Raw genomic sequence first — 13,143 nt, 5'->3', positions numbered from 1 at the left:
GTTCATATCCCTTGGATTTCTGCCATTGAAGTAAAGCATATAGTAATGATTTAATGCCCTATTCTCATTGGGAGTTTCAATCAATTAGTTGCTAATTTGGTCCAGATTCCTCTCTTCTCTCACCCCTTACTTACTTACTAACTTAACTGCTTAACTCTTATGACTTTGAACTTCATTCAAACAAGGGTCCCAGTGGACCTGACTTGCTTCTGTCCTCCTGACCACCCTTTCTTATTCTATTTCCCCCTGGATAAAGCTAACTTGCTTCACTTTCTCTTCACTGACACATACATGGTTCTCTCATCTACTCCACACCAGTTTTTGCATTAGAACAGGGCTGGGATGAATGGTCCTGGTGGCCACTTCTACACCCTAATTCCTCTAGCCACGGTTTAGGAAATGTAGACTCCAAGGGCTGGACTAGTAGCCATGTCTCTAAATTAGGGTTTATTCCCTTCTCCTAGATCCTAAGTCCAAACATGAGCCCCCTGGAATTTTTCTTCCAGGCATCCCAAGTGGCATATAAGGGAGATTGCAACCTTTCTTCCCACTACACCATGGAACCCTGAATCTCAAATAAATTACGGTAAGACAGCTTGTTTGACACATGAGCGGCATGAGAGAGAGAGCAGTGTTTTATCAGAATGCCAAAAGAGATTGGAATGAGATGATAAAATTTAAACTTGGATCTTCCTGACTCCAGGATCCCCTGTACCACCTAACTGCCTTAACACATGGTCATCTATATGTATATATGGCAGCTGTGTGAAGTTTGGAGTGGAAAATGGACAGACTAGATTTAGGGGGACCAATTTGATATAAGAGGAGTTTATAGATTCAGTAGTATTTTGCAATTAGATATTTGAGTTGGGAAAGGGAGAGGCTAAACTGGAAGGATAGTGATGCCATCCTCAAAAAACGAGAGTTTAGGGCCCACGGTAAGGGGAAGACCAGATATATTTTAGACATACTAAATTTGAAAGGCCAGATTAGTTGTGGGCATTTATTCATGTGTATTGAAGCTTTCTTAAAGCATAGTAGCTAGCTGTGAGCCCTCAGGAAATATTGACTAGGAACTTGCTCATTTTGAGCCAGCTGCCTTTCACTGTACTATCTGGCTTTCTCTCTTTCTGGGTTAAATCAGCCTTAAAAGATCCAAAATTAATGAAACATCTAGAAAGAGAGGGAGAATGATTTATCAAGCTTCCCTCTTCTTCCCCTCCCTTAATCAAAAACTGAATCTGAAAGGGACTTAAGTAACCGAGGAACTGAAACTATTTCAAAATTTTGGTGGCTGGAAAGAAAAAGACTACTTGGATTTCTGAATGTCTTGGAGTTACCTTCCTCTACAGGCTTGCCTTGGGGAAGTAAGGCTCTGAAGCTGAATTGCCTATCCCAGGGTATTCCTGGTAGATACAGTCAAGCCCTCTCAAATCCAGTTTTTGTCTTCCCCCTCAATCTACTGTAATAAGATTTAATCTCCATCACTACTCTCCATGGTCATTGTTGAATTCCTTCTTAATGATCTAATCTCATAGACCTTTTCCTCTGTCCTCTTTATCCTTAATTAGGCTGTCACTTTTAGTAACTAACATAATCCCTGTCACTTAAAATTCTCTCTTCCCTTAGTTTTCATGACACTGCTCTGTTGGTTTTCCTCCTCCTTCTCTGAGTGCTCCTCTTTCTCCTTTGCTAGCTCTTACTAAGTGTCACTTTCCTCTTTAATGTAGGTGTTCCCCAAAGCTCTGCCCTGGACCCCTTTCTCTTCTTTCTTTATTACTCTGCCCTTTGACAGTCTCCAACTGTCACCTCTATGCAGATCACTCCCAAACCTTTATTTCTATTCCAGCCTCTTTCCTGAATTCCAAACCCACCTTTCCATTAACTGACTGGACCTCCTTGTTTGCATCTTAAAGAAAACATTGAATGAATATATTAAGTTCCCTCTAAAACATATTCCTCCTTTGGCTTCCCACATTTTATAAAGTACTTGATCCAGCATCTCATCCTGTTTTTTGTAGACATCATGTAGAGAGGTTGGCTAGATGATGGCGCAAAGAGGTGGGTTTGGATCTCTATGGAGGCTAGAATCCCTAAAGTAATCATTAATGATTCCATGTCCAGTTGGAAGGTCTCCACTGTAGTATTTCATGGATCTGTGCTTGACCCCATGCCATTTAATATCATTATCAATGATGTACATAAGCCCATAGATGTCATGCATCTCAAGTTTACAGGTGGAGACTGGGTGAGAGACATAGCTAATACAGGTTGATGAAATTAGGGTTCAGAAAACTCTTGACGTAGCGACATGACAAAGCCCCGAACTTAAATCTTGGCTCTCACATTTGGCTATGTGATTCTGGGCAAGTCACAGAGCAGCAAGGTGGCAGAGTGCCACATATAGACATAGGAAGACTCATCTTCTCGAGTTCAAATCTGACTTCAGACCCTTAGTGACTCCGGGGAAGATATTTAATCCTGTTTGCCTCGGTTTTCTCATCTGAAAAATGAGCTAGAGAAGGAAATGGCAACCACTCCAGGATCTGCCTAGAAAATCCCAAATGAAGTAAAAAAGAGTCAAGGCATGACTAAAAAAAAAACTGAACAACAACTGGGGGGGGATCACATATGTTTCCCCCTGTATAAAATGGTGATAATAATAGTATCTGTCTCACAGGGTTATTGGTAAAATCAAATTTGGTCATCTAAATAAAACACTTTGCAAACCTCAAATCTCTATAAATTTGAACCATCATTAGTGTTATTGTTAGTAAGATCAAATTGAATAGGAATAAATGGGAAGTCATATACCTGGGTTTAAAATTGTTTTTGAGTGCACATGTACAAGGCTGGGAGAAGCATCCTTAGGTAGCAGTTTATCTGGAAAAACAAAAACCTGTTCATGTTGGTGCTCTAAAGTTCAATGAGTCAGCGATGAGGTATAGCTGTTTCTGAGTGTGGTGCTTCAGAAAGAACACTAGACTAAATGTCAGGTGAAATGGGTTGCGGTTGAGCCCATATTTGGTTCTCCTGAAAAACCATTTAAGCTCTGGAACTCTATTTCCTCCTTTGTAAAGTCATAGGGCAGGGTGGGACTTGCTAATCTCTAAAATCTGTGATTCTGGAATTTTGCCAAAATTTCCCCTTTGGGATCACTTTCCCAACTTTTATCCCTCTTTTGGTTGCAGGTCCCCAGAAGGTGAATTGTGGTCTAATTCCTATTAACTGAAAAGAAGCAGTTCATGATCTTAAAAAAAAAAAAAATTGTAATGATCTAAGGAAAAAAAAGTGGGGGGAGTGAGAGAGGAGGAGGTTGTCTTCAAACTTTAAGCTGATGGGGTTTCATTACTGGCCAAATTCTAGAACTTATTATTAGAGAACTAGTTTGTGACTATTTACAAAATAATCAAGCAGTGACTGGCAAAGTTCAAATTGGCTTCATCACAAACAGGTTGTCCTGCCTGACTAACCTACTTTCTTTCTCCTGACAGGATTGTTGTTTGATTAATAATTCAAGAGTTTAATGTAGGCAGGGTATATTTGGATTTCAGGAAAGCATTTGTTTATGCTTTGTGCTATTCCTGTAGACAAGACGGCAAGATATGGACCTCCATTATGCTGGGCTATTTCCAAATGCTTTTACTGGCACGAAATCATCACTTATCCCATCAGCCAATTTAGAATTTGGCCAATCTGGCTCTTTGATCACAATGGTTTATTTCTACCAGCTGAGGCTCACTTGACTTAAAGACACCTAGGAGATCTCCTGATTTCATAGAAGACTTTCTATTGGATGTTCTGCATTAATCCCTTAGCCAATTGCATATCGCCTATTGCTTTTATTTTTGTTGGTTGAATTGCATCCTCCTTAATTTCAATACATTCCCTCTTTGCCTTTGCCTCTAGGAATTCCTAGCTTCAATGCCATCTCCTACATGTGGTTGGTTTTTATTATCATTTCCCCATCCCCTTACTCCTAATTGCTATTTACTTAGAAAGCATTAACTTGTATTTACTTTGTATATATTTTGTATTTAGATATTTGTGTTCATGTTGTTTATATTGTAAGCTCCTTGAGGGCAAAGACTGTTTCAGTTTTATCTTGGTGTCTAAAGTCCGGGGCACACAGGAGGTACTTACTGAATACTTATTGATTAATCTGTTTAAAGTTTGTTTCCTTCATAAAGACAATCACTTGCTTTCTTGAGGCACTGGAGGAAGAACTGGATGACTTCCTAAGCTTTTTCCCATTATTCTAACACTGACCTCGCTTAACAAACATTTATTAAATGCTTATTACTGTGTGCCAAGCACTACCTTAAGTACTTGGGATAGAAAGAAATGGGAAAACATAAGACCTGTCCTCAAGAAACTCTCATGCTAATGGAATAGATAGACCTGTCCTCAAGAAACTCTCATGCTAATGGAATAGATAGCTTGCAAACCATTTTGCCCATTGAAAATATATACGCAATACAGTTGAAAGGTAGTGTTACTTTGTAATGACCACGACAGACCACCGTCACCTCCCCTAAACACCACAGCCTTGTCTTGTTTATAAGCCCTTTTTGGTTTCTCAGCAGATTGGCTCTCGGGTCCCCACAAAGCTGCTTGTCAGGATGGATGAAGAGCTCCTGCCCAATTCACATGTGCTCATCAGTGGCAATAAATCCATTCTGAAGTAGGTGCATCCTCTTCCACTGGAGAGGGATGATGGACTGGGAGGGTCATAAAGTCTCTTGTCCTAATTGTCTTACTCCATTCATTAGGCAGAGGTCTATTCAAATTTGACATACACCTTTCTGTCCTCTATCATTGCCTAATCTTGGGAAATACCTGGAAAGGGAGGGAGGGGTCTATAGAATAGTAGAGTTAGAGGCAGGAAGAAAATCAAGGTTCAGATCTCATCTCTACTACTTACTAATGCTGTGATCTAGCACGTCACTTAAACCTCCTTGATGCTCCATTGCCTATTTTTATAGGCAATTTTTGAGGGGCACGATGGGAAGTTTCATCTGGAAATCATTGAAAGTCCCATTTAATCTTAACAGTTTGTGATTCTGTGCTCATAAAGTATATAATAATGTCAATATCGTGCTAATCGTGCTAGTCTTCTTTGAGAACTTTCAAATGGTTTCTTCTACAGAACTGAGAAGTCATATGGTAAATGATTTCATGCCTTACTTAACTGCTCCGGGCCTCAGTTTCCTCATCTGTAAAAGGATGATATTAGACTGTATGACCTTTAAAGTGCCTTCAATCAGTACCATTTTTGTGTCATAAAAAAGTGCCTTCAAGCTTTACATATATTACTAAATTGTCCCCTAGCTTTCTTTTTGCAAGGCAGGCCACTTGCACCAAGGATCTGCAACTACTCTGATATGTCCTTGGGGGGAAATTGAGGTGAGCAGTCTGGGGTTGGAGGTAGGTAAGTAATCTTGAAAGGGAGAAGTGGCTTAACCCACCATCCCATCCCTCCATTCTCAACTCTTTCTTGCTTATAAATATGTTTTAAGTATACATATACACACCCACAGAGTTCTCTTTACTGGGAAAAACATAAATGTTAATAATGTGAGAGGGTAACATAGGTGCTGTGTAGATAGGATTTAGGTATTGATTACAGTAGTTCAGAGTTCTAGAGACTGTTTAGTATAGAAATGTCTTGTGTTTATACAACATTTAATACATTCTCAAAGGACTTATATCTGTTTTCTCACTTGATTCTATGAAACAGCAAGGCAAGTTTTGGTAGCATCATTATACAAATGTCCTCGATGGCACAGAAAATTGTAAGTCCCAATATCCCATAGCAAGTGATTGATTAGCGGTCTCCTGAGTTCTAGACCCATGTTGTCTTCCTCAGACTGCAAGCCTGAATTTGTGTTTTGACTCCTCCAGATCAGAACTCTTATCTCTGCTAAAAACATATAATTGTTATCATGAAGGAAGAAGCTTTCAGCTCAGACATCGAGAGGTAAGATTTCTGTTTACGTATCCCATAACTTTTTTTGGATACTAATGTAAGTTTAAAAATTAATATACAATAATTCCAAGTATCATTTAATAAGACTTATTAATAATAACCAAACTAAAAAACTAGAGTAAAAAGTGAGCTAACTCAGCCGAGGTCATAAGAGAAGAGTGCAAGAGGCGGAGTTACACACAAGTGTATATAATGCACAAGCATGCAAGGTGGGGATGAAAGAAGAAAGGGATGCTGGGATATGTAGTTCAAAGGCACACAATTTCCATTTATACAGTAAGCAAAGTTTCCCCAGAGAAAATTCAGACTCTAAGGCCTTCAAACTGAAGTTAATTCTAAGTGGTGCTGTGGAAGAAGCCACTGTGACTGAAGATCAGGAACTGTGGTCATTCACATTATGTGCTCCTTACCCCAATAACCCCGATATTATCATCTTTTTAGGTAAAAGCTCATGGACTTCTAGCATAACGGAGCTAGGATGGACCTTGGGAAATATCCAGACTAGTGATTCTTAAACTGGTTGTGACTTTATATATACATTTATTCATACATATATATTTATATGACATATATAATTTATATATTACATTTATATATAAAAACTTACAATTCTTTTTCAATAACATGGATTTTCTTTGTAATCCTATGTATTTTATGCATTTAAAAACAAAATTTTGAGAAGAGATTTATAGGTTTCTAGACTGTTAATGGGTTAAGAACTCCGTCTAGCCTTACTCATTTTATAGGTGGGGAAACTGAGCCATCAAAAGTTTAAATGATATCCCCAAAAGCATGTAACGAGAGTTCCATCACTGATTTGTAGAACTTTAAAAACAGTTAAAATTATCTTGGAAAATATCACTGGAGGGGAAGAGATCCTAAAAAAGAAACTTTCCTCTTGAGAAGGATGTTGGAAAGAACGAGTAGGAGGAGGGAGAAGCAGCCAAAGTGACTCAAATCTTTCTGTTAGAATCAGCTGATCTTACCACCTGTTTCTACCCTACTAGCTGCTATTTCTGAGTCATTCCAGCAGCCACCCTATTCCAACAATAATTATTGTTCTCCATCGTCTCCAAAATGTAGGATGACCTATGGGCAACTTCTGGAATTCAAAAAATATTTGAGTACCTGCTACATCCAAAATATTGTGTTAAATGCTAGACGTTATGGTGATTAACAAAATATGATCACTGTTTGCAATCTAGAATAGGAACTAGGAGATATATGCATAAAATAGGGAGTAAGGACTAGAACTGAATCAATCTAAACCTTTTTTATTTCATAGACTGTTTGGTAGTCTGGTGAAACCTGGACTCTTCAGATTCATGGTTGCATTTATAATAGGAAGAAATGCTAAATATCTGTTTGAGATTAGTGAAAATAAGACATTTTCCCCCTAAACAAATTCATGGATCTCCTGAAACCAATCCACTGACTCCTTAAGGATTCAGATTAAGAATTCCTGATGCAAAGGGATGACTTATAGGTACAGGGAATTCCCAAATAAGGAAACTCTCTTACCAATGTAGGTTCTTTGTAATTTATAGTCTTAGAAGATTTACCTAGGGAATGGATAGGTTAAGTAACTTGCAAAAGATCCCATGAAGGACTAGGCATTGGGGGTTAAGTGACTTGCTTAGGGTCACACATCTAGGAAGCATCTGAGGCCAGATTTGAACCTAGGACTACCCATCTCTAGGCCTGGCTCTCTATCCACTGGAGCACCTAGCTGCCTTCTGAATAAGATGATTTTTAAAACAGTAAGGGTAAACAGTTCTGGAATAAAGTTTTATTTTTAGCACCAAATTTTGATCCAATCAACAGATGCTTAATTGGACATACATTCATCCCAGCAATATTCTTTTTAGCATTTACTGTGTGTCTAAAACAGGAGTATACAAGAATATATTCTCTTAATGACAGAAAGGAAAACTTGGGTTCCAAAGAGGTAAATCAACTACCCAAAGACTATGTCTTAATTATCTTCGAATCTCTCCATATACCTAGACTAGTATGTTATATATAGTAGACACCCAAGAAGTGTCAAATGGATTAATGTGTGAATGAATGCAACCCTCAAGAAAATTTCTGTATGTTGAAACTACAGAGGGACAGATTAGGTTTACCCTAAAGAAATAAATCAGATCTACACAAAAATAACAAAAATAGACTTCCTCAAGAGATAGTGATTTGACTGTCATTAGAGATATTCAAGCAGAGTGTGGATGACCATTTGTCTGAATATTTTCTTACATGATCTCCCATCTATTCCTTCTTTTTCCCATCTTACCTTGGTCTATCACATACTATAGAAACTAGGAGTGAATTTTCACCCTCTCTCCCCTTTAGAGCCTTCTTTTATAAAGGAAAAGAGTAACTTTATACAATTTACTCATATTTTCTGGCCCTCAGTTTATTCATCTGTAAAATGAGGGAGTTGTGGTCTCAATGTTTTTGATCATGTATGCATAACAATAAGAAATTTTTGAACATGCACTCCTAATATTTGTGCATTTATTGATTTACAAATTATATATACCCATACTTCTGTACTAACAGGTGTGCATTATAGGTAGGAACAAACTTCAGACAAACAGAAAGGATGAAGTGAAAGATGAAATAAATGTTTTAAAAATATTTTATTCTTTAATGGTACAAAAACAAATACTTCCTTTTTAAAAAAATTATTTTTATTGTCATGTAAACTCACACATAACCAAAACTCACAAATAAAACCAAAAACACACTGATATAAGACAACCCCCCTATCTTAAGTCTTTCAGGATTATGCCAGATCATTGCATTGCTGGGAGTAGCCAAGTTTGCACAGAGAATCATCTTACAGTATTGCTATTATCATGTATAATGTTCTCCCGGTTCTGCTTATTTCACTCTACATCAGTTCCTACAGATCTTTCCAGCTTTTTTCTGAAATAATGTTTCTTGTCATTTCTTATACACAATAGTATTCTATCACAAATATGTACCACAATTTGTTTGGCCATTCCCCAATTGATGGACATTCCCCCCACTTCCAGTTCTTTGCCATAATAATACTATGCCTGAATTTTCCTCTTGTGGTTGAATATTGTGATTGTGGTTTTGCATACATGTGAGAGACAGTGGGAAGGCCAGTTGACTCGAGTGAAGACTGGAAGAAGGGCAGTAATGTGTAATAAAGCTATTTAATATGATAGGTTGGGAATGGACAATGAAGGGCTTTCAGTGTCAAAGGGAGTCAAGTCAGTAGACATTTTGAACTGTCTACCCTGTTGAGGTACTGTGCTGAGAACTGGGGTTGGTGAAAAAGAGGGGAGGGATATTGTGGAATTGGAAATGACAAGAATCAGCAACACTTGGATGTGTGGAGTGAGGGAAAGTGGGGATTTAGGGGAGGCACCTGCCCGATTTAAAAATTTAAAAGCCTTTAACAAAAATGGGGAAGGTTGAAAGATAGAACTTTTGAGGAATGTGGGTAGATGCATAAAAAGGTCTGTGAAGCACCCCACTAGCCATCCGTGTCTGCTCATCCTCTGTGACTCACTACCCCACCCAAAAGGAAAGCAGGGAAGGGGACAAAGCTCTTAGTCACTGGTCTCTGCCCTTCAGCAACCCAGTAAGGAGTACTTGCCTAGGGGAGAAGGTGATGCTGGGCCAACTTGGGGGTAGAGAAGGATTTAACTTTTCAGGATCTTAAAGGGGAAGATTGGGAGCTCCTTGGAGGCAAGGACAGCTTTGCTTTGGTCTTTATATCCGCAGCACCAAACTTATCCTGGGATCAAAGCTCTAAAGCTAGGAGGAACCCCAGAGGTGTACTTTATAGCTATTAATTAATTGGTATAATCTAATTTGGGCAACTAGGTGGCACAGTGCCTAGAGTACCAGCCAGGCCTAAAGTCAGGAAGACTTATCTTCCTCTTCCTGAGTTCAAATCTGGTCTCAGACACTTACTAGCTTTGTGAGACTGGACTTAATCCTGTTTGCCTCAGTTTCTTTATCTGTAAAATAAGCTGGAGAAGGAATGGCAAACCATTCCAGTATCTTAGCCAAGAAAACCCAAATGGGGTCCTAAAAAGTAGGGTACAACTGAAGCAACTGACCAAGAAAACAGTCTAAATTGAAAAACATCAAATGTATTTGTATACTGAAGCCCATGAGAATCATTTCCCTTTGAACCTTCCTCTACAGTCTTCTACCTAGAGCCAATTAAATTATACATTGGTTAACTGACTTTCACCGCCTCCTCCCAATATACTTTAGGTCTCTTTGGCCATTTTCAGTCCTAGCCATCCTCAAACCAAAAAAAAAAAAAACAAAAAAAACCACCTCTCTCCCTTTAAAATCATCCCTTTAAATGTCCAGGCTCACTAACTGAATAATAATTGATTTAGAGGTGTCTGAATGCTGTCCCTTGGGGGGAATGCCAGTTGGGAACCACAGAATCCCTTTATATACCTACAGGTGAGTTAGTAGGTGTGACCTGAGCTTTTCTGAGGTTCCTCCATTTGATGGCGCTATTGTGATGATTCTGCTGATCAGGAATCACATCCTGACAAAGCCACTAGGCTGTTTCCTGTACTGTGTTGGCTCTCAACCTCTGAATCAGCCTCCTGTCTCTGTTTTTCTCCCAATTTCTTTCCTGATCTTGTATTTCCTTCTCTGGAAAAACAGTTCATATTTACTTTTGTATCCCAGAATTAAAACAGAATCTGAGAGCTAGAAAGTATCCTGGGCCAACCCCCTCGTTTATACTTTTAGCAACTTCAAACTCAGGGAGATACAGGGACTTACTTTCCCCCTAGATGTACTGGCTACAGTTGCTCCCAACTTACAAGAGGGATTGTTAAATTTTAAGTGTGAGCATTTATACCTGGAAAATCAACAAACACTGCAAATCAGAACCTGATTGATTTGTTTTGTCGATTGTCTTGATTTCAGAAAGTGATGGAGGAAATGTTATAATGCAGAATAGAATTTAAAAATGTATTGTGAATACACTCTCCTGTGCTTTGGGAAGGCAATTATAATTGATAACCACATACTAGCATAGCCATGCTCAAATATCTAGCAGAGAGAATGGGAGACTTTCTTGGTTAGGAAATGGTGGGGCAGGGTGGACTGGAGGGATAGATCCACATAAAATGCCACCTTAGTTCTTTTCCTTTTTTCTTTTTTTTTCATCCAGAACTATTATTTCCTCAGTGTAGGCTACTCCCAGTGTGGAAATGTATATCACGGTTGCATGTTCATAATTTATATGACATTCAGAGACTGAGAAAGTTCCTTGAGAGGCTGCTCAGCTTCCCTAGGGTCACACAGCTGAATCTGGGTTAATTTGGACATCCATCTTTCTTACTCCAAGACTGTCTCTCTACTAAGTACTGCAGTGTTCCTTTTCTTAATTTACACTTTCTAGTAATTATCTATTATTTTTACTTACCATTAAACAACTATAACAAAAGCTTTGTTAATTAATTTATTTAGGGGTAGGGAGTTAAAAGGTAAAGGAAACAGCATGGGAGGCTTAAATTGGAATAATAATAGCATCTGCCTGGCCCCAGATGTCACCTAGCTGGGTGACCCTGGGCAAGCCACTTAATCCCAACTGCCCAGTCCTTACCACTCTTCTGCCTTGGAACCAGTACAGAGTATTGATTCTGAGACAGAAGGTAAGGGTTTAACAACAATAATAATAATAATAGCACCTACCTCAAGGGGTTGTGGGTGCTGAATAAGATATGACATAGAAAGCTCTTTGCAAATCTTAAAGGTCTGTATAAATGCTACCTATTATACTCTAGTTAAATGGCTCATCATCTTTTTCTGTTATTCACACTTTAGTGTGTGATTAAGTTTATGGCCTTCTGATAATGTATGTTTTTAAAATAAAATTAAATGCATAGGTTAAAAAATTTAAAAACAGAATGATAAAGGACATCAATTATCTTAGAAGGCATATCTATTTCTCCATATATTTAAATGAAGTTTATAAAACCCAAGGAAGGAACCTCTGCCCAGTTAACGCATATTGTACAGAGCAATTTCTCATTTCCTTTTCCAAGGATTGGCCACGTCACAGAAGCAACAATAACCCATCACAGGCAGAAAAGGAATTGTTAGAGGTGGGAAGGATAAGGGACCTTTTCTTGTTAACATCACCTTCCTCCTTTCATTTCTCTTTGACAAATCAATAAGTGCACAAAATGAGCCTGAGTGTTTTCCATATTGAGCTGCCTTTAAGCATCTGTCCCCTGCCATCTCCCTGAATTAAGAGGATATGAGCCCTGACAGGCAGCCTGATTGCGCAGTGGTTCCTCTGGTCCCCAGACACCGAGAGCGATAAACACCAGAAAGTAAGAGGCCAAGTAGTATCCTAGGACCTTCTCCTTCCTTAGCCTGCCACCTGCTGGTCTCAGACCTATTTAGTTCTTGTATTCGATGGGAGTAACATTGACTTCTGGATATGGCATTTCCTCTCCTATTTCCCTAAAAGAAGAACAATAACTAATAATACAAAATATGATATTAATGATAATTATAATGATGCTATAACCAGGAGGCATGACTTGTTGGCGAGAATTATACACCAGAAACTTGCCATCTTTCCTAAGCTGATGGTGGAAAAATCTCCATGTAACAAATGCAGTCTTCTTAATAGCTTGAAGGATTCAATCAATAAACCATGATGGAACCAGACCATTATGTATTGAACTGTTGACCCTCATCACAGGCACAGTACATTGATCCATAAGAACTTAAGAACATTTTAAATTAGTGTCGCTGTGCCAATTACTTATCATCTACAGACTGCATGGTATAAAAAGACTTTGGAGATCTAGGGACCTACGAGGAGTCAAGAAAAATCACATCAGAAGAGGATGAGATGCCTAGCATCCCTGTGGTCCTATCTGCTACTTGGGGTGTACCAAGAAATTTTAGTGGGTTGGGAGGCTGCAGAGAATAAGCTCACATTTTAATGTTTTAGTTCAACTATAAAACGCAGTTATTTTTTCAACATATGCAGTAATATATTAAATTTTTAAAAATTCCTTCCATATTAGAATCCACACTAAGTATTTGTTTCAAGGCAGAAGAGTGGTAAGGGCTAACAAGGATTAAGTGACTTGTCCAGGTTTACACAGCTAGGAAGTGTC

At 38.6% G+C, this 13,143-nt stretch overlaps 1 protein-coding gene across 3 annotated transcripts in view; it reads left to right on the top strand.

Moving 5' to 3' along the window:
- Window positions 1-13,143, top strand: part of RASSF4 (Ras association domain family member 4) — a 68,994-nt gene that overhangs the window by 23,169 nt on the left and 32,682 nt on the right. The window contains exons 3-5 of one of the 3 annotated variants that reach the window (XM_016428189.2): window positions 465-586; window positions 4,587-4,684; window positions 5,905-5,980. In XM_016428189.2, the coding sequence (XP_016283675.1) occupies window positions 4,623-4,684; window positions 5,905-5,980 (138 nt within the window). In that variant the 5' untranslated portion in view covers window positions 465-586; window positions 4,587-4,622. Of the gene's footprint in view, window positions 1-464; window positions 587-4,583; window positions 4,685-5,904; window positions 5,981-13,143 lie in introns of all 3 variants that reach the window. The other 2 variants (XM_007478105.2, XM_007478106.2) reach the window with 2 other exon arrangements.

The sequence above is a fragment of the Monodelphis domestica genome, chromosome 1 (genome assembly GCF_027887165.1).
Source record: "Monodelphis domestica isolate mMonDom1 chromosome 1, mMonDom1.pri, whole genome shotgun sequence".
Classification (NCBI taxonomy): domain Eukaryota; kingdom Metazoa; phylum Chordata; class Mammalia; order Didelphimorphia; family Didelphidae; genus Monodelphis; species Monodelphis domestica.
Note: the sequence above shows the minus strand (reverse complement) of the source record. Positions and strands in the feature narration are given on the sequence as shown.